The sequence below is a fragment of the Ceratotherium simum genome, chromosome 36, assembly GCF_057802395.1.
Source record: "Ceratotherium simum simum isolate JZ-2026a chromosome 36, ASM5780239v1, whole genome shotgun sequence".
Taxonomy (NCBI): domain Eukaryota; kingdom Metazoa; phylum Chordata; class Mammalia; order Perissodactyla; family Rhinocerotidae; genus Ceratotherium; species Ceratotherium simum.
Genome location: NC_141935.1, coordinates 16,244,752 through 16,270,883, shown reverse-complemented (window position 1 = coordinate 16,270,883; position 26,132 = coordinate 16,244,752). Strand labels below are relative to the sequence as shown.

The 26,132-nt window shown below is 37.7% G+C and overlaps 1 protein-coding gene across 1 annotated transcript in view; it reads left to right on the top strand.

Annotated features, from left to right (window-relative positions):
- GPATCH2 (G-patch domain containing 2) overlaps window positions 1–7,533 on the top strand; it is a 181,195-nt gene extending 173,662 nt beyond the window's left edge. Inside the window, exon 10 of the mRNA XM_004439660.2 lies at window positions 6,644–7,533. Within this exon, the coding sequence (XP_004439717.1) occupies window positions 6,644–6,864 (221 nt within the window). The 3' untranslated portion in view covers window positions 6,865–7,533. The remainder of the gene's footprint in view (window positions 1–6,643) is intronic.
- Window positions 7,534–26,132: the final 18,599 nt, after the last annotated feature.

Genomic DNA, 26,132 nt, shown 5'->3' with positions numbered 1-26,132 from the left:
AGGCACATTGTAATAAAACTTCAGAGCACCAAAGACAAAGAAAAGAACTTAAGAGCAGCCAATGAGAAAAGATGTAATCTACATAGGAATGAAATTACACTGGTAGCAAACTTAAAAACAGCAGTATAGTCCAGAAGATAAGAGATAATATTTTTAAAGTGCAGAGATAAAATAACTGAGTCTATCTAGAGTTTTATATCCAGATAATCTATTTCCCAAGAGTGAGGATGAAATATGACATTTTCAGGTGAAGATCCATCGTTACTAAATTTAATGCCTCATGTAGAAGAAAACAGAATCCTTAAAAAAAATGAAAATCAAGAAGGAATTGTGAGCAAAGAAATGGTTAAACATGTGCATAAAATGTATAAAAGTAATAATAAAATAATAATATAATATTATTATAATAATAAAATAATAATAATGTAATATAATATAATAGTAATAATAATAAAAGTAAATGTATAAAAGTAATAATAATGATGGTGACAGTGACCATGAAGATGATTAATCTGGTTGTATAAAAGGAAGATGGAACCAAAACTCTGGACAACAATATGTAAAATGTGAGAAAATAATAAGTCAGATGTGCATGTTGACATTTAAAAGTAATCACTAAAACAAGAGAAATATAATGTATAATTTTCAAGTTAGTATAAGCAAGCAATAGATGCCCGAAAGGAGGAAACAAAAATGTGGAGAAGTCCATGAAAATGTAGAGAAATGCAAAGTAAATAGCATTAAATAATATAGTAAAAATAAATCCAGACAATCAGTAATCACAATAAATTTAAATGGAGTAAATGCATCAATTAAATTCAGGGATTATCATAATGGATAAAAGAACAAAGCCCAGTATATACTGTTTACAATAAATACAACTAACACTTAAGTTGTAATTTAAATATCAGCCAAAGAAAGGTAGAATACCTGGATTTATAACAAACAAGATGAATCTTTAGGTATTTCAGGAGAGTTGAAACTCTTCAGACAGACTTTCTATACTAGTTTTGAGTAGTAATTTTTCCAGGAGTTTGAAATTTGGGAACAGAACAAAATCTCAGTCATTTGGGGAAATGTGGCAGTATAAATGACATAGTAGAAAATATTGGTGATATAACATTTTAAGTTCAATGTCCAGTCAGTGAAAGGGTAACATTTGGACTCAAATGTCCTAAGTTCAAGTTCTTACTGGGACACTTTCTAGCTAGTTGACTTTGGGTAGGTGTGTTACCTCTTTAAACCTCAGTTTCATCAGTAAAATGGAGCCAATAATACCTACCTTCCAGATTGATAAGGAAGATCAAAAGAAATGATAGACGTGGAAGCATCTGTATTCTCCAAAAGCTGCAGACATCGTTATATTTTAAGTTATGCAAGTATGTCACTGTATGTATGCTGTATATTATCCATATGCAAATTGAGAGTAGTATTCCAATTCAGCTATAATCCAATTGACTTTTTTTTAATTATTCGAGACATCATCTCCACTAAAATTGTTTATTTGCCATTAATTCTCATAGGGAGGCAGTGCTTAACCAAAGTTTGAATCCTAGCTTATTCACGGTGTGGTCGTGATCAAGTTACTTCATCTTTCTGAGGCTCATTATAATTGCCCCCTTGCACAGTTGTTGTGAGATGTGGAGATAACAAATGTCATATGCCTAACAGGTAAACCATGTGCCTGGCACCTAGTAGGCAGACCACAAATGGTCCTGATTATATTATAGCAAATAAACATCCGTGTGTGCCTTCAGAACCAATACAGTTTTACTTTAAGATTTTTTTAGTTTTTTGAAAACACTATTCTTTTTTTGTGTGTGTGAGGAAGATCAGCCCTGAGCTAATATCCGATGCCAATCCTCCTCCTTTTGCTGAGGAAGACTGGCCCTGGGCTAACATCTGTGCCCATCTTCCTCTACTTTATATGGGACGCCGCCACAGCATGGCTTGACAAGCAGTGCGTCGGTGTGCATCCGGCATCCGAACCTGCAAACCCTGGGCCGCCAAAGTGGAGCGCGTGCACTTAACCACTACACCACAAGGCAGGCCCCCGAAAACACTATTCTTTGATACATAATCATTCCATAAGAAATATATTTTTGTATAACCAAAATATCTGTTAATAAAAAGACTTCTGGGGGTGGGGGGAGGGCAAAATGGGTAAAGGAGATCAATTGTACGGTGACGAATGGAAACTAGACCTTTGGTGGTGAGCACGCTCTAGTGTATACAGATGTCAAATTATAATGTCGTACACCTGAAACCTATATAATGTTATAAACCAGTTACCCCAATAAAAATAAAATTAAATAAAAACGCTCCCTTCTCTAAACATGTCAATACAGATCGTGTCTTTCATTCTCTACGCTACAAAGTTTTCATCGCTTAAGGAAAAAAACAGCAAAAAACTAGTTTTACGTTAAATTTTCATTATTTAAAAAGTAAGTGCCTTGTATTTTTAAGCAATTAACTATTCGAACTGATTTTATTTTTAAAAATTCATGTGAAAAACATCTGCAGTATTGCAGATAAAATGTAGAATGGTCAGAATTCGTGAGGCTTTTCCCTATTAATGAAATAATGAAAACATGTAACTAAGAGTGGTAACACCTACCACTTTCTCACATCTCAAGCTGTGCTTAATGCTGTTTCTTTTCTTAACAGTAGTCAAAAACCCATGCCGCTAAATTAGTTACTGAAAACAGATGGCAGTGTTATAACTCACGATTTTAATAACATCGCTAATAATAATAGCCCTGCCCCTCAGCTGGCTAGGAAAGTAATGGGGAAAAGAGGATGGGAAGAAAGGAGGAGCGCGAATCGCTGAACGCCTTCTGAATACAGGGTAGGGACTGAAGAGAGTGCACTAGCTGTTATGTGGGAAGCAGCGTGTGTCACCTCCCCTTCCATTGGCTGTTTATCCAACATCAATACAACACTTTAGGAGCCAAATTAGTAAACAAGCTGCCAATTCGGCTTGCAGTCAGCTGGGTAGATTAGCCGCTAAGAGAGGCCAATACAAGATTTTCATCTCGAGCCAATTACGCAAGTGAATTACCGTCCACAGTACTCTTTGGAAGATTTCAGGGGGAAGGACCAGACCGACTCAGCTGTAATAGATACAAGAGATCCAGCATGAGGGGGGCTGGGAGTGGGAGCATGCAGAAGGGTTAGCAGGCGACGTATTGCTAAAATTGCCCGAGCAGGAGGAGAGCCTTCTAGGAAAGGACTTAAAGGATTTATCGCTGCCAGGAGCCAAAGAAAAGGAAATTATGGTTGTAGGATGCTGTGTTGAAACTGAGTTTTTCCACTCCCAAGTCTTAATCTCATAAAAGGATGAGAGACCAACAGTAGATCTCACTTTAGAATCATTTTCCATGAAATATGAAGTATCTGTGTTTTTTTTAAGGTTGTATAGAAAAGCCACTGTTTTGCTTTTTTTTTCAGGAATCTGTGTTTCTATGTGGAAAGATTTAGCATTGGAGAAATTAAATGTTTCTCCTTTTTTACTGTTTTTCTTCAAAGTACAAGATAATGCTTTATTTTTACTTATTTTATTTTATTTTCATTTAGAGGAGAAATGAAACCAGCATTACAAAAGAGAGAGAGAATGGAATCTTTTCTGCCTATATAAAAACCCAAGCCTGGGAAGAGTAGGGTGGCCACTCCTGGGCCACCAGCCTTAAAATATCAACACTTTAAAATTATGATATTGAATCAATTATCATTTGCTGTTCACTTTAGAAGTGAGAATTGCCCACAATGTAGCCATTTTTGCAGAGATGTTTTAAATTGACCTCATATTTTTTCTTAAATATTAAACAAATTTTAAACCTGAACTTTTGCAAGCTACTGTATCAAAAATATGATTAAACAGATGTGTGGCCCAGAGCAGCTTTAGACCTCTGATCTGATTTTAGCTTACAGATGGAAGTGAATTAATTCATGGCAATCACTAAAAAATCAGAGATATAGGACAAAATGCTAGTGTACTGTTTAAACTGAAATACCTGATCGGCAGCTGTTCAGAAAAAATTAGATGCCTTGGTGGTCTGTCTTTATTGCCACCATAATCATAATTTCAAGATAAAAATTGCTTCTTTTATTACATTAAGCAAGAGTGTTGACAAAAGGCTATGTTTTGTTTTGTTTGTTTTGTAATTAAGAGGTCTGTGTGTTCTTTTTTATATATATGTATATTTTTATATATTTAAATGTATATATAAAATCTCTGTATATGCGTATTTTGCCCTGCTCAAGCAGTAAATAATGTAAGTTAAGAATTGTGCTTTGACACCAGTCGTTGCCATTCAAGCTGTTCGAAATTGAAGGTTTTTTCTATTCCTTGTTGAGAGACTTGTTGCAAGGAGCTAAGAACCAATTTGAGAAATCTGAAACCAGCTCATTATTGTGGTAACCCAGTTCTTACTCCCTGTAATGAATTTAGCCAACGACAACAATGTATTCTAGTCTCAGTCCTAAAGCATACCGAAGATTGAGAATATCAAAATGTCCAATAAAGGGCTTTGAAAGTTAACTGATGATTACTCTATAGTAAATAAGAGTTTCAATAATTAAAACTCATCTCTAGCACTTTGCAGTGTCCTTCTTCTACAAGTCAGAATCATCAGGAACAATCCATTTGCTGTTCCCCAGAATGCCAGGTACAAATTACCAGATAAGATTACTGTTGGTTCAACCCTGACATTTCTTTTATTATTATTTTATTTTTTACTGTGAAATACACTTACCAAATAATAAATAGAAATGTATAGGTATAGTTTAAAGAACAATGATAAATTGGCCATTTGTGTAACCACCACCCAGGCCAAGAAATAGAACACTACACCCTGCGGTCCCATAGATATTTTTGTTATTGTTATTGGTGCTTGAGGATCCTTCCATGCCTCGTATCACCATCTTAAACATAGTCTTAGAGGCACAGGACAGAGAGTCCCAACTTTTTTGGGGGGCGGTGGTGGGGGAGAAGATGCTCATAATCCCTACTTGGGGAGGAAAAATTGACGATGATGGGGATGTGGGTTGGTGCTAAAGAGACATCTGACTCACAAGCCTTTGAGAGTACTGAGTGCTTTTGTCAGCAACTGCCCATTTCAACCCTCAAGCTGTCTAGGAAGACACAGCCCATATTTCAGAGCAGAAGTATGCTGACCCACAGGCATCCCGCAGATCTCTGAAAAGTGAGACATCTTTATCCCTGAAGGCCTAGAGAGGGATGGTGGGCCAATACCACATCCCTGGAAGTTTGTGGCCTCAGAGTTCTGCAACAGACTTCTTAGGAAGCCCTAGTGTAGGAGATTGGGCTGAATATGTCACTAAAATGAAGGTTGTTTTAAGATACCCTCACCCCTTTTTTTCCTACACAGTCTCCAATATTAGTTTGTTTGATAATCACTTCCTTCTGCAAGCGGAGTAATCACAAGAAATGCTCTGGTAATTGAAAGTTCTGATTGCTTGTATCTGGTTATCTCCTGATTTGCTATATTCTGTTTTCATACACCATAATCTAATAGCTGCTGCTAGAGGAGGAACAGAAATGGACCAGGAGAGCCAGGCTGTGCCACAACTAGGGTGGGCAGACCAAGGCCAAGCCTGCAGTTGAAGGAAGGAGCTCAGGTTCTTGTGATTCCTTGACTTTTATGACATTTGTTCATTTCTAGTCCTTTGACATTGGATATTTAGTGCTTCTGCATTTTCCTCTAGAATCAAATATATAGTATACATGCTCAACTTTTTCCAGAAGAGCCTACAAGAAAGTTTAAATTAAAAATCAGTCTTTGAAAATGTTGTCAAATAGAAAATGCCTAAAATAGGTGCATCTCTTAGTTGTCTTTGCTAAGAACAGGAAAACAACAGCTATTTCTAAATCTCATGTTAAACACTAGCCGATCTCCTTTTCCAAAATAAGGAATGAAGGTAAGTAGGCGGGGAAGGAGGAAAGGAAATAGGAAGGACTATTTTATATATAACTTTAATATTCTTTTCCTTTATTTTTCCCTCCTTGCCTGCTTCTATAGTCATTTAAACTTAGAAGTGGAAGGAAGAAGAGGAAAAGAATTAAAGGATGCATATGTTACAGACTGAATAATAAATAACAAGAACATGATTATAAGAATGTAAAATCCTAGGAACTAAGGATGCCATCAATTGTGCTTTTTCTTTGGTTTGGTTTTATTGAATGTCAAGGCCCTGGGCAGATGTAAGATATTATGCCATAAGTTGGTGATTTTCAGAATTACCCGTGAGGCTAACATGATAATGAAAACAAATCTATTTGTAGAGTACTTTCTCACTTACCGAGAACTTTCTTTCCCTACATGATCTCATCTGATCCTTACAACTTTCGTTGAGTAGGCAGTGTATGTTGTATTACACCTGTTTTACAGACGAGAAAACAGAAGCCCGAAGAGATTAAAGGTGCTGAGTAGAAGAGCTGAAACTCTAAGCAAGACCTCTTTTTCCATTGATCCCTCTTCTACAACAAACTACTTATCCTAAGATGAATAAACAACCCTCCTGTGGCCGTTGTTGAAAGAAAAACTTAGGAGAACATGGTTTTCTTAGCCTGAGAGGATCTTCACCTTCCATACTAATGTTTTTTGTCACTTTATAATTTCAGGAATTGTGGGAGAAAACGCCCAGCCAATCCTAGAAAACAACATTGGAAACCGAATGCTCCAGAACATGGGCTGGACACCTGGGTCAGGCCTTGGACGAGATGGCAAGGGGATCGCTGAGCCAATTCAAGCCATGCAGAGGCCGAAAGGATTAGGACTTGGATTTCCTCTATCGAAAAGCACTCCCTCAGCTACAACCCCCAGTTCAGGAAAATCCGCCTAAGAAGAAAAGCAAGGAAGAAATATTTTACAATTTTTATTTGCTGTATATATCCCATTGTTCTAAGATTACACCATAGCTTCTGTTTTTGAAGCAGAAATCTACATTGCCTCCATCTCATCACCCTAGCTCCCTAACTGCATACAGTCCTGCCTGCCATAGTGACAGAAATGGGATTTCATCACAATTCATGGTGCTAAAGTGAAAACCGTTACCTTTTCAAATTTTTCAGAAATTTTCAGCTATTTCTAGGTATAAAGAACAGCTCATCTCTCTTATTTATTTTGATCTCAGATGTCGGTAATTTCTAATGCTTTAGCTTGATTCATTCATCGGTGTGTGCTATGCCCAGGCAAATGTGAGCGCACCAATAGGCGTCCATTCTAAAAGAAATGCGATAGGCCGGAAAGGATTGTGTTTCATATCATCCCTATCTATTATAACTCCCAAGACCTATCATGACATCAATGAAGTCCTGAGCACATCTTTGTTTGAAAGGCTTGCCAATTTCATATTCTTTGATTTTGGCTTTTTTGTGAGGATACTCTAAGGGGTGATACCTGTTAATCTTCTATCCTTGGACGATGTAGTATGAAGTTCACAGTTGATAAACAGCAATTAATGTTTCCCTCTGACATTTTGACAAAAATAAACCTCATCGTTGTCACCAGAGTGCCCTCAACGTTACTTTAATGCAGATTTTACAGATTTTACCTCATTTAGAACATAAAGTAATTATTGAAAGAAAAATGTATTTTTTAAATTCACCATGACTGAACTATAAATTCTGTTAATCTAGACTCACTTCTACCTCTCTCTTCCCAAAGGTTGATATTTTTTTAAGATCAACTCAACTGTAGTAAACTCATTTTAAATTTTAACCATCGTAGTAAGTTATTAGAGTATTGAATCAATTTATTTGGAGATTTAAATGGCTCTCCCAAGAATTCACATTTCTGGCAATGATCCAACCCATTTACAAGGTGAACGAGAAAATGAATGGTAATGATTTGCCCTTTTTAACATCTAAGTAGTTACTTTAAAACCAAGCAAAACAAGTCATTTTTACTGTGTGCCTAGTGTTGTTATTTCTGAATCATCTGCCTCATAATGTCAGAGATTCTAGATTGCTCTTAGTTTAGATGTTGATTTCTTATCTTTAGTATTAAGGTCTAGTAACAATAGTCTATTTATAATGGCCTTTATTGGTTGAGTAAAGGCCAAGATAACACATGTGAATTACCTTTCAAATGGGTTTTTTTAAGGCTTTATTTTTTTAGAGCATTTTTAGGTCCAAAATTAAGGGGAAGGTACAGAAATTTCCCATATACTCCCTGCCACCACACATGCACAGTCTCCCCCGCTATCAACATCCCCCACCAGAGTGGTATGTTTGTTACAATTGATGAACCTACGTTGACAGGTCATAATCACCCAAAGTCCACAGTTTACATTACAGTTCACTCTTGGTGGTGTACATTCTATGGGCTTGGACAAATGTATAATGATGTATGCACCATTATAGGATCATACGGAGTAGTTTTGCTGCCCTAAAATTCCTTTGTGCTCCACTTGAAAATTTATAAATCCCCAAGGGTTTTTTAAAGGGGAGAAAGGTTTGTGCATGTAATAGACCTTTCCTATGTGATCCCCTAAAAATAATAATGCCAATTAGGGAGAGGAAGGTCAGCCTGCTAATTGAAAGCCGTGATGGTTTGCCAAATGTACATGTTTCTATTAAGAATTGTCTTCTTTCTTGGGGGATTGCAGTCAAGAGGACAGGTTGGTTAGGGGACTAGAGGCTATCAGGTGAGTTGCTCTTTGGAAGCATTCTTATTGGATAAAGTAACCCTGTTGTATGATTATTTTCTACAAGTTTGTTACTTAGAAATTTGCCATTTTTAAAAAATGCTTTTTGTTAAATACTCATTCTGTCTATGTAAGGGGAAAAAACTGGGGGAGATTGTCTATATACTGGTTTAAAACTTCTTTCTGGGAGTATAGAGTGCTCTAGGGTCTATTCAAAAGATTCTTTTTTAATTCCATTGCCTGAAAATCTTCTAAAATTATCGAATTTTGAAAAGCCAAATTTGGAACCACTGCTAACACGCAATAAGGTCATTGGGAGACTCGTCCCAAACTCCTGAGGACTTGACGGTTCTTTTTCATTTCGCCCTCTTCTAACTCTCACAGTGAGGAAGAGGAGAACTTATACCAACTGGAATGGGTGACTCCTTAATTAAATATTGCCGTCTTTATGAATACTTTTTTGGGTTTTTTTTTGTTTTTTTTTTTTGGTGTGGTAGATTAGCCCTGAGCTAACAATCTTCCTCTTCTATTTTTTTGGTTGAGAAAGATTAGCCCTGAGCTAACATCTGTACCAGTCTTCCTCTATTTTGTATGTGGGTCGCCACCTCAGCATGGCTGATGAGTGGTGTATGTCCATGCCCTGGATCCAAACCCCCAAACCCCCAAACCTGGGCCGCCAAAGCAGAGCGCACCGAACTTAACCACTACCCCCTGGGACCGGCCCCATGAATACTTTTTATTATTGCCCTTGTGGACAGATGCTAATCTTCTGAAGCAACCCCTCTGAGAAGCTTACTTAGCTTGGGTCTTATTCTCTAACACCGCTCCCCCAAAAATAATTCATGTTTATATTTTCAGCTAATAGAAGAAATTTTTTAATCTTGATGTCTAGAGCTCTCTATATGGCTCACAGAGGACTTAAAATATTTATTATTCTGTGGAAGTGTTTAACTATACAGAATATATGAATCAATGCTCAAAGTAGAGAAGAGGCAACATCCCAAGCTTCCCCCATGCCCTCACCCCCCATAAGCCAGAAGCACATCCATCCCTTCACCGTTCAGTCCTTAAGAAAATCAGTGCAGACCTGATGTTCTGTTTGTACCTGAACTTAAATTGGAGAAATAAACATTCACAATTAAAACATGAAATTTTTAACAAATATATTTTAAGACATGAAAACTTATTTATGTTTTATGTATAGTTACAGTTAATTTTTATGCCCATAGAACCAAAAGCATCCAAAGGATGATTGTGATTTAGAATTGTATCATTCATTGTGATTTAGAATGTATCATTCATATCTCCTTAAAAAGGTGATAAGGGGCCAGCCCCATGGCATAGTGGTTAAGTTTGTGTGCTCTGCTTCGATGGCCCAGGGTTCACGAGTTTGGATCCCAGGCGCAGACCTATGCACTGCTCGTCAAGCCATGCAGTGGCGTTGTCCCATGTACAAAATGGAGGAAGATGGGCACTTATGTTAGCCCAGGGCCAATCTTCCTCAGCAAAAAGAGGAAGATTGGCAACAGATGGTAGCTCACGGGAAATCTTCCTCACCAAAAAAAAAAGGTCATAACATTTTCCTCTGCTCCTTCATGAAGCCACTCTTTTCTTCCACAGTATCTAAACCCTCACATCAAATTAATTGGTTGTGCTAAAAATTTTAGAGACTGCATAAGTCTCTTCCTTTACAATCTAAATTAGCCATTCCCCAGCAGTAGCCAAGAAAGGCTTAGTATGACTACATTAACAATTTACCATTTTTTCTTTATATCCTTGTTATACTTGATATTGACCAGACTATGTACTGGGATCATTTCCTTCCTTCCTTCCTTCCTTTCCTCCTTCCTTCCTTCCTTCCTTCCTTCTCCCTTCTTCTTCCAAACACAATTTTTAAGGCTATGTTCCCCTCAAATTTGTTTGCTTCCATTTGTAAATTATATGGTACCTCTTTAAAAGCAAATCCATTGTTAACTAAGATTTGCCAATAATTGGTCTCAGCATTTGAATACATGGATTTTATAACTCATACTGTGGTTATCGAACAGAAATTAAGACAGTAGAGTTAAAGATATGCATAATGTATACATATAGGTGTGTTTACAGGGCACATATGTGTCCAATATACAGACATGATTGCAAAATATTGCAGTTTATTTTAACATTGTGAATCAATATTCTTGTAATTAATTGAACTGACAATTGCTTCTTTTCAATACATCTTCATTTTGAGCAGATATTTCTTGAAAGAAAAATCACTGTTGACGTGCTTTTTAAAACCATTTCCTCTCATATTTTGTCTTTCAACAAAAAAAGTGATCTAAATTGATATTGTACAATGAAGTTGGTTAGCAAAGAATATTTTGGATTTTTTTTTTTTTTTAGTTTTTTTTTCTTTTGGTAGAAAGCTATATTAATAGTACAACAAAGAATGAAAGAATAAAGCATAATATTTAAAAATGTTATTTATAAGCCATTATTGTCTTTGTGCTTTAAATGTTTCCCTCTTAAAGTAATAAAAAATGAATTTTAAAGTATTTTAAAAAATTTTTTTAAATTACTACCCATTGACAGTTAACGTCTAATAGTGCAGTTAAATTCATTGTTAGTTTTTAAGCCCTGGAAAATTTCAATATTTTCAAAAAAATTTTAGAGAAAAAAATTGCTAAACATATTTGATTCACACATTTATTCACAGCTGATTGTGACCTGTTCTACCCCATTTTTGCATGGTTTTTTTCTCTGAAGGTGGGCTGACTTAAGGTCTCTTTCCACTCAAAGATTTTTTGATTCTAAAGTAACAAGTACAAGTTCTCTCTCTGGCCACTTGAAATATCAATCAGAATCAGATTGTTACAGTCACTCCACTTCCTTCTGGAAAATTATAGCTTTCATTAACATGCTTGGATATTTTAAACATTTTGTAAGACTCATTAAAATGTTGAGTTCTGTTTGCCGTAGGAAGCATCTCACTATGTTGACAAAATTTACTTTTTCTCCCAAAAAACTGAGTAGAATTGTTAGAGTAAGTAAATTTTTTTTTAATCCAATAGGTATTAAATACTCATTTATGTAACAGGCTTGCAGTAATACTCAACCGACAAGTGGACCATGAAGCCTCCTTCTGCTGGGTTCTACTAAGCAAAGACTCATTACTTTACACACCTGACACTTTAAGTAGATCCAGATCTGTCTCTGGCGAGTCAGTGCCATTAACTGCCAGGAGTATGATCTACTATTGCCACTTTTAGTTTTATCTGTCCATTAGAGTTGTCTTCTGTCTTTGAGTTGTCAGGCAGTTTAAATCATTCCCAGATTCACAGACCCCACTCCTGCTGCATTATCAGAATGTCTGTGTTTACTCCTTAATCTTTCAAGGATGAAGTTAGGTAACAATTAAAGGCACTTTTTGTGTTTCTTTAGGTTTTTTTTTAGTTTGAATTTTCAAGATAAATCACCATCATTTTCAATGTGCGTATAATACTTGATTTTTTAGCTATCAGATGGTAGCGACAAGACTGTATTATGATAGTCTTCCAAGTAGGAAGAAAACACCCAAAACTATTTTCCACCTGTTTCTAAAACTATTTTCATCTTCCTATTAAATTTCAAAGAAATGTTTATTTCTTCTTGAAGGCAGCGTTCTTTAGTAAAAGCAGAAAGGATAAGAAATAGTATACTAACTCAATATATACTTAAAATATCCTTCCTAAAAGCAAACAGATTCTTACATCCCTTATTGAGGTGAATTTCTTCAAATGCTAGAATTTCATAGTTATGATAAGCAAATAAGTTTGGGGGGGGAATTAAGATTCTGTTAGATGACTGTGGCTAATCCGTAATTCTAAAGTTCTTCATTGATGGCTGTAATTCATTATGGAAACTATAGATGATCCACAACACACGTACCAAGTATGGAATTCACAAATAATTTTTAAATGGATGTGAAGCACTTGGGAATACACATTAAAGGTGTGAAGTCTAAAGTGCATACCACAGTATTTCTAATACAATGGCTATAATGTCTTTAGGTTCTCAGCAATAGGTACAGTGGTCCATAATTTGTAAAGTTTGGTTCTGGACCCTCCCACATCTTTATATGCCTATCCTTTTATCGTACCACTTCTAATTCCTTTCCACAGATCTCAGTCTACTTCACGTATTTTAATATCACAGGACAGGCTTCCAAAATGAGGAAACAATTGCCAAGCACAGGAAACCAGCATTTTCTGACTCCCAGGCCACTGTATTTCTCCATCAGGTCCCTTAACAACTCAGCTAGAAACATGCAGCAGATTTTTCCCCCACTCAGTGAGTAATTGTCTGCGCTGCAGTGACAGATGTGCAATATAGCAGCTTCTTCAGGAAAAAATTAACAGTTTGTCCAGCACGTCAGCTCGCTCTTTTTAGTGCTTGGGAGGTCTTGGCCCCATTATGGATGATTTAGAAATTGAGGCAAGCGAAAACCAGCTGCCCACGCTGAAAGCCTTCGTTAGTCGCCCTCATCTGCATTCCAGGACTCACTCACGTCTAGAAATTGGTGGAGCCCCTCTGGCCGCAAGATGAGTGTGGCCTGACAATGCCTTGATTTGTTGAGAGAGAATAAATGGGTTTTTCAGAAGATGAAGAAATATCACCATTACCGGCCAATTTACAGCATTTTATCTGTTCTTCAAACATGTCACTTTTGTTATTGTTGCATGGTAATTACATAGTGAAACGGAAAGAAAACAAATTCTGGTTACGTATTCAGATGGATTGCAGAATCATATAAGCCTGATAAATGCCCATTTATGATACACATGGATGAAAGGTTCATTTTAATTTTGAATGGCTGGCTCAGCCATAAATAGGATAGAGGATTAAATTCCAGAGAATCTGATTACATAAAAGCAAATCGTCTTTTTCTTCACTCTTTCAGATCCAGGAAATTCAGGGAGGTACCATAAGGCGTTTTCACAAACAGGATTTTTCTGAAACAATACAAAAAGTGAATTCCGAATTGCATTCTAGAAAGAATGAGGACTTTCAATGAAGCTGGAGAGTTATCTTGTTCTGAGGATCAGTCAGTCCTAAAGGCGTCTAAGGAGCAAGTTCGGTCTATGTCAAAATATTTCCAGCTTGGAGGAATAGCTCTACGTTTTGAAGCTGAGGTTCCTCGTCACTTCTGCAATCTCACCAAACATTTGGATACTGAAATCAAATGTTTTTTCTGGTGTCTTTCTTTCTAAGATTATTTCTCCTCCATTTCCAGGCCCCATTACTGCAGGGGAATATTGCCTATGGAAGTTTAGCTGAGCACACAGATAATGAAAAGCGAGAGATGATAAGGTATGAGGGGGCCGGCCCCCCAGGAGTGCTACTTAAAGTGTCAGGTGTGTAAAGCAGTGAGTCTTTGCTTGGTAGGAAGCCAGCAGAGGGAGCCTTCATGGTCCACTTGTCAGGCGAGTATATATTACCGTAAACCTGTTAAATGAATGAGTATTTAATACCCATTGGCTCCCAAGTTGGCTGTGGCAGGGAAGGGAAGATAGAAGGGGCACGCCATTTCTTAACTGCCTTGGCCCAGGGGTGACATGTGTCACTTCTGTTCAGGATCCATTGGCCAAAAGTGGTCACATGGCCCCACCTGGATTGCAGGGAAGCTGCAGAAATTTGGGGAGCACATGCATATTTGTGAGCACTATTTCTGCCACATAGTCTTAATATGGCATGTCCAGACTTAAATATCAAAGTAACGTCTACCATATTTCATTAAATCTAAGATGCCATCAATTTTAAGATGCACCTTAATTTTATGTACCATTAAAAGAAAGAAAGAGGAAAAAACACAATCCACTACCCATGGCAAGAGGCAGCCCAATTTCAGAAATATTACAATGTGAAAAAATGATAAAATATGTTCATAAGTATCAAATGAATGGTGCAGAGAAAAAAATTCTTAGGAAGGCTGCATGGATGGGTGGGATTGGAGCTGCTCCTTGAAGAATGATGGGGTTTGACTAGAAACAAGGAGGGTTCGTTTTTACCGACAGCTGCTACTGTGTCTGTTGACATTATATGATATAAGTGGCACAGGCATTGGAGTTATTCCAAGCTGGATTCAATGCCCAGCCCTAATGCCTTCTGTATGATTTGGGGCTAATCTCATAAGTTTCAGGCTCCTTTGCTGAAGTTAGGAATAACAATAGCTACCTCGTTGAGTTATGAGAGTTAAACGTAATAATGCATATAACATACCCTAGCACAGTGTCTGGCACACAGTAGGTGCTTTAAATTAGGTATCATTTCTTTTCCCGTTTGCAATGAAATGATAAATTATTTGTTTACTCTTCTGGTTGTGGGAAAAAGGTCAGAGACAAGTGTTAACACATTTTTACTTTGCTAACAATTCCCGATAAAGACAGTGATATTAAACAATCTTCCTAATTTCATAGCCATTGATATTGATGGACATACCCTTAGTAATAAACTCCTGTTATGCCTCCAAATATTAGGTTTTTAAAAATCCATTCACCTAAACCTATAAACAATAAAAAGACAGAATTCAACCACCTGAACTCAATCCTTTCTGACTGAAAATCCTTCAGGAACCATTGGTCATGCCCACCAGGTCTTTGGAATCTACCATGGCTCGCTTGTGTATATGCTGCTGATCTTACAGAACTAGGAGACAGAGAACCCAGTGAGAATGTAGTTGGCCCAGGACTAACGCTAATGCTTTGACAAATAGAGAGGCTTCTTAAGATGCTAAGGTTGGAATTCCCTCTTCACAGAATCCTTTTGAGAGTATATTTTAGAATAGTGCCTACCAAACTTCAGAGTGCCTAAGAATCACCAGGGAAGCATTTAAAAAATTGAGACTCTCAAACTCCACTCTCAAAGAGGCACCTGAGGATGAGTATGCAGTTGAGAAAGACTGTTCTAAAAGAACCAGATTAGGTAATCCCCAAACCTTTGCCCACGTGCAGGCCCAGCCTTCTATGGTGGGCGCTGTTGGGTCATCTGCTCTAGCTGTCATCTTCTGGGAACTGTTCTCAACACCTCCACCCTTCCACCCTCTCCCTAAGACAATTCCCAGGAATTTGGAATTAGAACTAAGAGATTTCAATCTGGCGTTGGTGTGACTGGTCTCTTGAATGGAGAAGCCATTGGACTGAGAAAGAGGAAGTCAGGGCCGGCCCCGTGGCTTAGTGGTTAAGTGAGCGCGCTCCACTGCTGGCGACCCGGGTTCGGATCCCGGGCTCGCACCGATGCACTGCTTCTCCGGCCATGCTGAGGCCGCGTCCCACATACAGCAACTAGAAGGATGTGCAGCTATGACACACAACTATCTACTGGGGCGTTGGGGGGAAAAAATAAATAAAAATAAAATCTTTAAAAAAGAAAGAGGAAGTCAGTATGTCAATGAGGTAAAGGCTGGACCAGAGAGCAGAGAATGAAGATGGAAAGAAACATATCTGGGTTGCCTACAGCCCTGGAGCCTAGTTTAAGGTTGCTAGATGTTCTCTTCCAAAAAGACCAGAGGACCATTACTGAGAGGGTGGAGGAAGCAACACTTTTCTGTAGGACAGTATGACATCTCTTTCCATGGACTGGCCTTCGACATTATTGGGCATTATGCTCACCACGTGGGTTAAACATTTTATTAGCGAACAGATAAATCAGAGGGTGATTCATTCACATCACAAAGATTTTTCATGTTGTGAAAGAGCACAGGGTCCCTTTAGCTAGCATTTTCTCAAGTGGTTATTTACAGATCATTAAATACTTAACAGAGGGAAGAAGTAAAAACTGAAGTGCTTAAGCCAGCATTTATTAAATATCCATCATAGAGTCAGATAAAGCAAATCTAAAATCATAATGACAGTTAATTGTTCACTTTTTAGTGAACAATTTATGTTAGCAGACGGGAAGCTCAAAAAAACAGCCTTTCCAGGTTAATACAAGACTCCTGGGCATTCTGCTGTGGTTATAATTCTTTTCTGAGGGCTTATCCTCACTCCCATAAGATACCCCTTTATTTTATAATAAATGTTCCTTCTTTGTACAAGTTTACTTAAGCTTTCTGCTATTTCCATATAGTACTAATTTTCTGCTGGATGTTGACTAATATTCAAATGTATTATAAAACACCAAAAGGTACTACTGTATCTAGGCCAACTGAATTTTCTCTGATTGTGCAATCATCTAAGAATTTATAGTTTTAAAGGGGCTATTACACCTTATAGTGTTTTAATAAAGTTGTACCTTATGGCAATGGAGTATTTTAAATGACTTGGCCTCATTTTTCTTTTCCTTTTATTTAAACTGAGCCCAACTCTGTCAAATTCTAACCCAGTGATTCCTATCTATAGAGGAAGCCCATTACTTCAAGGGACTCTGATAAGCCTGGAGAAGAATTCTGAATATTAGTTACTTTACTTTTTAAATATGTTAATGGATATATAACATAGGATATTTTTCCCTGAGCTATTTTCCAATTTTTGTGTGTCACAGAATAGAGGAGAGCATGGCAAATCTGTGAAATATGATTAGAAGCCACTTCCTTCCATCTTTCTATATCATCTTATAGCTGCTTGCTTGTCACACTCCCAGGCTGCTGAGTTCTGCTGTTGGTTGTTGAGGGGACATGGCTGTCACCGCTACAATGGTTTCCCTTGGAATTAGCAGCTGCCCTATTCACCCATTCAGCTGACTACCTGTCTTCAGCCCATCAGACAGGAGTTCCAGGGCCCCCACTATAGGAAGGAAGCACCTGAAAAAAAAGGAAAAAGGCAGAAAGCAACACTTTACTTACGATGGTTTGCTTTCTTTTTACATCTGGGACCCAGAAGCAACAAGTTACAGCAGAAGGAGCACTGGACCAGGTGTTGGAAGACTTGAATTCAAATTTGGTCCATCCCTTACCAGGACAATCACCTGACTGTTCTGGTTTCTGTATCCAGATTTATAAAATGAAGAGGTTGGATGGGAAACGGAATTGATGTTTTCGAGTGCCTACTCTGTACTGGGGATTTCATACATAATTTCCCTGTGAACGTCACAGAAAGATGTTACTACTTCTCGTTGGTCTTTATCAGTTATAAAGATTAGATGGCACTTAACTTCAATAATGCAGACTAACTGGGAAAAAAATTTATTCCTAAGCTAGCACAAAGTCCAAATTATTTAATACTTAAGGATATGCAATGTCATTGTTTACAGGTAAATTACTAACAATTTAAATTAATATTGAATAATTGTTTAAATTAACTAATATTCAAACCAGTGTTTGTATGCAAACGGCATCTGTACAGTATCAAGAGTTTTGAAAATTTTATTTTTCCTAAGTACTTTACTTCCCCTGTAACTTGTTTCTGCTGTTAATTTACTTGATAAAACTATCATTATACTGCACAGGCAGACTAGCCCACCCCCAAATTTCAATTACCACAAAATTCAAATTTTGTGGGGTCCATATAACTAACATTTGACAATGTCTCCTGGTGTATGTCAGGCTCCTGATTATAGATACAGGATAACACTAACTTGACAATAGGACCTTGGGCAAGAGGCCATGCCTGATTTCCCAGAACAGTGAAGAAGAAAGTGATAGTTTTTCTTTTAAAAAACTTGGGTCCAAGGTACTGACCTTTACTCTATATATAGTTTGAAGAATTGGAACGGGTTCAAAAAACATAAAGACAAATGATTAAAGGCTAAAGGGACTGACTTGAAGAAAAATAGAGGCAATGAATAATGCAGAGTTTGCTAAATAATGACCACAGAGAGGGTTTAATAATCCCACAAATGTTTTAAAGACACAAACATCTAGGAGGAATAGAATTATTTCAAGAATTACCCTTTAGTTCTAGAATGGGAAAAGTATGGATTAGTTGGTTTAACATTTTTTTAAAAAGGAAAATGCTGTTTGAGTAAAAGGAAACAGAAAGACATCTATTTTAATGGAAAACATTAAATTAATCAAAGGAGTAACTCGTATGAAATCTCAGTCTGAATTCATTGAAGCCCTTTGTGAATCCAGGGAAGGCAATGCTTTGGCTCAGCTTCGGGGTGATGGGCAAAAATATTCTAACACACCTGAGAGTCTAACCTCTCACTACTTCCAAACCACGTTGGCAGTAGGTTGGGCCAGGGCAGGTTTTTGGTGCATCTTCTCATTGGGAGCATGGATTCTGTCCATTCTTTTGTTGATGAGTAGCATAGGGTTTGGCTGTGACCCTTTCTCGGTCTACTCTTTAATCTGACTTTTGCAGCTGTGAAAATAATCAAAGTACCTCACAGGTCGTTAGGCTAGGTAAACTGCTCATTACAGAACGAAATGAGACCAATGATAGTCATATTCTGCCGATGCAAAATGTGTCTACTTCCTACCATCTAACTAAATGCCACTTGCTAAGTATTTATGGAGCATCTACCATATGCTTATCACTGAGCTGGTCACTGTGAGGATACATAAGAATTTCATCGTGTACTCACTGCCCGCGAGAGACTTAAAATCTTTTTGGATATATCCAACATATACTCAAGAATGATATTTAAAATATTTCACAACAAGACCGACATAGGCTCTGGCCAAAGAGAGTGGATAGCCCTCTTATCTGAATGAATGCTATAGTTGATATAGCATAATGGTGCATGTTGATGAATACTGGCTCTACTTACCTCTGATTTTTTTAAAAGCTGGAGAAAAAAATCTATGCCTAAAATGTTATGTTGTGTATTAGCAAATGTCAATAGATATGATGAAACATAAATGCTGTATATGCGGTCCTTCCCTGCCCATGGCAGACAGCATCAATCAATAATGATGCTCTTTCATGATGAACCCAAGTGCCGAGTCCTTGGCAGTCAAAAGCAATCAAAGTTAACTCTTGTGATGAAATGTATTTCCAACCTCTTTTAGACACCATAAGTATCGGTCACGGAAGGAGGATAATATCAAGATATCCAACCACACAAACCTTTCCAATGATACTTTCTTGATATTTTTCAGGAGTCTCTTCTTGCTTATCCCTTAATCAAGAGAAGCTGCCTTCTTTCAAATGTATATGTATTGGTTTTTCCCATTTCCTTTCCTTTGCCTATGGCCTTCTTCTTGTCTGACTAAAAAGATCCCCCAGCAATTGAGTCCATTTACAAACAGGTTAAATCTCTTCTCTTTCTACCAATCTTACCCTTGTAACTTTTTAAATGCATCTTTTCTAAGCACTGACTAACAGAGTAAAAATAATATATATATATATATTTTTTGGTGAGGGAGATTAGCCCTGAGCTGACACCCGTGAACATCTTCCTCTACTTTGTATGTGGGATGCTGCCATAGCATGGCTTGATAAGCAGTGTGGGGTCCGGGCCCGGAATCTGAACCTGCAAACCCTGAACCGCTGAAGCGGAGCCCAAGAACTCAACCACTACGCCACTGGGCAGACCCCTAAAAATAATATTTTTAACTCTCTTTGAGGTAGGTGTTACTTTTTAATCCTTCTCTGATCATTTACTTTGTATCTATCTTATATCCCTATTTTCATTTTAAGCTCCTCAGCACAAAAAGTATATACATATCCACTTTAGTTATACCATACACAATGATAATTGACCCATAATTTAAATATGACTAACTAAATAGATGAATAAACGAAAAAAAATTCTACAGGCTCAAAGGCTATATGCAAAAATTAGGGATGTTTAAAATTGCCTCAAATTTTTGAGAACGCCAAAATCAGAATAGCTCTTTGCACAATTTTATTTTAGCGAAAACACTTTTTCAAACAAATGCAGTAGAAATGAGTGTAAATATTTCACACAGGGCTGCCTCTGGCTGATTTTCTTAACTAAGAGAGAAAGTTCACAGAAACCTGTAAACAAAATGTCCGCCAGAGGTGACAAGGGAACATTAAGTCACATTCCCTCCAGTGAGCGTAATTTCTTAGTGAGACCAGCTGGCATTTTACAAAAGTTTACCTGGTGTCAAACCTGCTGGTAACTGTGTTGTTCTGATTTAGAAATAAAGGATTGACTCAGAGGTGTCTGTAAAATCATTCCGCAGGAGGATAAATCCCAACTTTAACAGCAAAATAAGGGGTAAACCATTAGCTCTGGCTGCTGTTTGGACCTCGTGATTAACTCAATCTTCAGGTTGTCAGTGTGGCTGGCAAGGAGGTTGCTGGGCAGGCTCCAGGCTGGGCTTAGCAGATGCAGGGCTGCGATCGCTTTCTCTGCTTGATGCTGGTTGCTGCCTGGGAGGATGCCCCCATCTCGAGCCCTCTGTGAACGAATGGTCCCTAAGTCCACAAAGTGGTTTTTGAAATCTGAATAAGAGCTCAGCTATCATCTACGAAATTGTGGCTCATCGAGTAGAAATTATGAAGAGATCCTGTTTTTCAATTTTTTTTTTATTGGCAAGCATCCTTAGTGAAACTGACTCTTTCTATAATAAGCTGTCATCGGATACAATTGTTTCGGAATATGGTCTCTGTGTTTGATTGCAGGGTCTGTGGGCTTCAGACAGTAGGAATGCAATGTTTAAGCTTCCTCACTTATTGCCTGCTGGTGTACAAATACAGGATTTGGCAATTTAGCCTAAAACCTTCGTCTCTCCTGCTACATTCATCCATCCATCCGCTCTGGGAGGTACGGGAATGCAACTTGCTGCAGGCTCTGAGACAAGGGGAGGCCGGTAATGCTGAAATCAGAGCCCAAGTGTGGGCCTGCCTCATGCATAACCAACTCACAAAATACAGTCTGACAGACCCCTTCCTACAGTTGCACTCCAGACTCCCCACCCCTGAAATCAAAATAAATAAATAACAGCCAAATCCTCATAAATGCTGGAAAGAAGCAGCTGGTAGCCAGAAGACCACTTTAATAACAGGAATAAAAATGAAGCCAAAGCTGAGTTCAAAAAGGTTTATATCTGGAGGGAAAAAAAAAAAAAAGAATTAATGTAAAGAGAGGGATCAAAGCCACTTCTGTGTCATGCATCCCTGTAGCAGAGGAAGGCAGGAGAAAGGAAGAAATTTCAAAATCAGAAACCATTCTGACACTCCCCCAGATAACAGCACACAACGTATTTTAAAGATTCCTGTGTTAACATCCTCTGCCAGGATAGGTCTAGAGTTATTTCAATTTCATCTTGCAGTGGAAGAATCTCCATATACCAAAAATGTTGATGGAATAGCATTCTTTATATAGGGGCAACCATGCTGACACAGCTTGGCAGCTGAGGCCTCAGTGAATTTTGTTAACCCAATGCTTTGCTATTAACTGCATCCCCAAGTCCTCTGTAATTTAGCAACCTGTCTATTTACTGAGGCTCTGACCACTTTTATGGAGTATTAATTACCCATGACAGGATTTGAACACCTGTGCAATGTAAATAGTGATAGATAAAATTTGGTATGTTTATACAACTGTGTGGGCAACAGTTGAGCCTATATGTTAATGTAAAACCTGCCACTATTTGGAAATTTTGAGAGAAGTCAGTTAACTTCCTTTTCTTTCTGCCCTCATGGGGTGTTCAACCTAATAAGGAAAGGTGAGAGTAAGATTTTGAGATGCAGCATGGTATGCTAGAAAAAGCATCAGTCCATGGTCAGAGTCCTGGCCTGGGCATACGCTGGGTTGTCCTGAGCAGCCTGAAGCTTTGGTAGACTTGTTTTTCTCCTTTTTCTGCTCTCACTTTCCTAAAGGGTTGTCAAGAAGATCAAATGAAATAATATCACATAAAAACATTTTGAAAATTGAGGCACCGGCCTGGTGGCGTAGCAGTTAAGTGCACGCACTCCACTTTGGTGGCCCGTGGTTCGCAGGTTCAGATGCTAGGCGTGGACCTACTCACTGTTCATCAAGCCATGCTGAGGTGGCTTCTCATATAGAAGAGCTACAATTCTACAACTATGTTACACAACTATGTACTGGGGCTTTGGGGTGAAAAAGGAAAAAAAGATGAAGATTGGGAACAGATGTTAGCGCAGGATCAATCTTCCTAAAAAAAAAAAATTTTGAAACTTGAAATGCTATGTAACTCTGTACAGAAAAGCTTATGACAAGTACACCCAAAATTTATATAAAGCTATAGATGTTCAAAAATTAAAGATACCCGCTTACAGAGGTGATTAAAGTAGGTTAGTTTTTCTGCTAAACCTTAGAGAAAATGAAGCCTTCCAAACACAGAGATGGAGGTAGACATTGTAGGTGGAGGGAATAGAGTGTAAATAGAGGTGAGAAAATGTATATATGGCTTGTTAAAAATCTAGAAAGCAGTCTCACTTGTCAAGAGCATGGGATAGATAGTATTAAGAAAATTGTTGTTTTTGGTGTCTATATTTTAAATGGTAAAATTTCCCATTCTTTCATTTCAAATGTTAGTTACAGCAACGCCAACAACTCATATACCACATGTCACATCTAAATGTGTAAATATTTACAGCTCAATCTGTATTTTAGCTTTTTTACACAATAGTCCCTGCTGTAGACCATGTTAACATCAACCATAAAAAATTCAAAATAACTTCTCAATTTCCTTTGCTGTTCCTTGCTATAATGGCTGATTTTTTATGTTAATGTTTCTATTGTTTTAATATTCTTGCTTCTCTCGTTCATATTCTAAGAGATTATTGTTAGCGCCAACTCATTTGATTTATCATTTAGAGAAAGCATTTGTTCAAAAAGTCAGCACTGGATATTAAATGATGATTGCCTGCAATGAATTCCTTCTCAACATCTGCAAAGACAATTTTGCCGTTTCTTCTTCCACTTAACTCTAAATGAGAGATCTTAATGTACTTAAATAGGCTTCATATCAGCTTACAGAATATCTTCTTAAAATCTAGGATGTTAAAAACAATAAAGTTTTTAATGGTTATTTTTCTTGGTGAAAGTAAAAAAGCACGTATAACAAGGTAACATTGAAGTATGGTTCATATAATCTTTCCCCAAAATGGTAGTTAATAGTGTACAATTAAAATATTTCTTGGACCAGCCCAGTGGCCTAGTGGTTAAGTTTGGCACGACCCGCTTTGGCAGCCCGGGTTCAGTTCCCAGGCACGGACCTACACCACTCGACGGCGGCCATGCTGTGGCAGCAACCCACATACAAAGTAGAGGAAGATTGTCACAGATGTTAGCTCAGGGTGAATCTTCCTCAGCAAAAAAAGGAAAAAAAAGCTTTATAATTTATCCACTGCTCTTAATTTCAGAGAATATTTATTTCTTCTTGACCATTGAATCATGAAAATACAAATAGGAAAGAGTGAAGATGCTATTTTAAAATAAACTTTTCAGTTTGTTAAGCCCTCCTCCAAATGGAAATACTTACAGTAGAAATACAATATGGTCATTCCAACTGTATTTTTAATGTGTATATTGCAGAGTTAATGCCTAACAGTTGGCTGGGACTTCATGACATTGAGATTATAGCAAATAGGATACTCCTAAAATAAAATGACATCTCAAAGGAAAACATGGCATAAAAAATTATTATTGTATTTTGTTTTAAGCAGAGACATCACTGTGGCCAGCAAACAGTTCAAAATGTTACGTTCATTGCTTTTTGTCACCTTTGTGTTAGTATCTGCCATTTTATTTGAGGCCAACAAGAAGTTGATTCATCCATTCAATAAACATTTCTTGACCACTACCATGTGTCAGTCATAATACCAGGAGCTGAGTAGGAGAGGCAGAAATATAAAACTAAGTAAGTTACATTTCTTGCCTTAGATAATCTTAAATAATAATAGGAGAACCAATTACATAAGCAACTAACTGTAATAGAATTTGGTCCAAACTATAAGATAGGTCTGTACAAAGCATTCTATAAATACACAGAAGGGAACAACCCACTCCATCTTCATATGAGATAACATTTACGCTGGATCATAAAGAATAAGTGGGAACATGGCAAATAGAGAAAAGGATAAAGAATTATTCAAGGAAAAGGTAATCACTCAGACAATAGCAGAGAGCTGTGAGAGCATGGTATAGTTTTAGGAAGAATAAATTGTTTGGTAAATGTGGAATGCAGAGATTTGGGGAGCAGTAGCATGAGATGATGATGGACGTAAAATGAGACCAGACAGAGAAGAACTGTGTCTTCCATCCTAAGAAGACTGGATTTCATCCTCTAATCTGTAGATAGAGGGGAGTGGGAGTCAATGAAGTTTTCCAAGCAGACAGACGATAGGCTGATGGCAATGATGATCATGATATGGGAATGGCTAACATTCACAAATCACGCACTCTATTCCAGGCATCATTCTACATGCTCCATGTGTTATAATATGACCATCCCTATGATGACTCCCAATAACAATCCTATATGGTTGGTACTGCAATTTCTCTATTTTTCAGACAAGAAAATTGAGGCACAGAAAATTGAAATAAACTGCCAAAGGTCACTATAAGTTGTAGAGCCATGATTTAAACCCCACTCTCCTAACCACTAGACCGTAATGCATCATCACACTCTTGTTTTAGAATAAACCTGGAAGTGGTCTGGAGGATGGATTGAGTGAGAGAGAGAATGAGCACATTTAAGAGACTGTGCATTCTTTCAATAAATATATAAGGTGCCTACAGTCTGTTGGTATCTAAGTTAGATGCTGGAGATAACAGCAGTAAATAAAATAATTTCTCTCTTTTCCTGGAGCTATTACTATAGAATAGTGTAAAAATGGTAAGTGTCTAAACTAAGTTAGAGATAATGTTAGATCAAGAATAGGGAACCAAATCAAGAGGTAATTAGGACCACGAATGGACAGGCCCTGGTGACATATGAAAAGTGAGCAGGCACAGAGAGGTGGAAATACAAGAAGACTAAGTTTTCTAAATTGGACCACTGGTTGGACAGCGATGCCAATTCAGGGCAAGATCAGTGGGAGAAGACAAAGAATTTCAGACATACTGAAATGAAGGTGCCTTTGAGACATCCAAATGGGAATACAGGTCCAGAGACTGGTATATACCCAAATACTTTTGAGTAAATATTTTCAAATATTTTCATGCCATTTTATACCCTCCAATGCTAATATAAGGAGTTCCCAGATTATAATGCACAAATTATCACTCCATTAATAACTCTACATAAGCTTATTAAGTGTTTATAAGGGGATCCAGTGGGGAGCAGGATAGACATGGTCCCCGGCTTCTGGCTCAAGACTAAGCACGCACATTTGCCTTAGGTCCCACTAAAATGAATACAAAGAGATATTTACGTAATAAGAATGAAAATCATAACAGTGCAAGAGAACAAGAAAGGAGGCTCTCACTGGACGGGAATCTTTGAGGACTACCTAGAATGTTGAAAATGAATGGGATCAAATGGACAGAAGAATTGCAGAAGAAACTGCAGCCCAATCCTCAGGGAGAAGCATGATCTTCTCCAGGGAGCACTGGAGAAGCTGGAAGGCCAAAGTCAACAGACATGAAGAGCAGGAGTGAGCTGTGGGAAATGGCAGGAT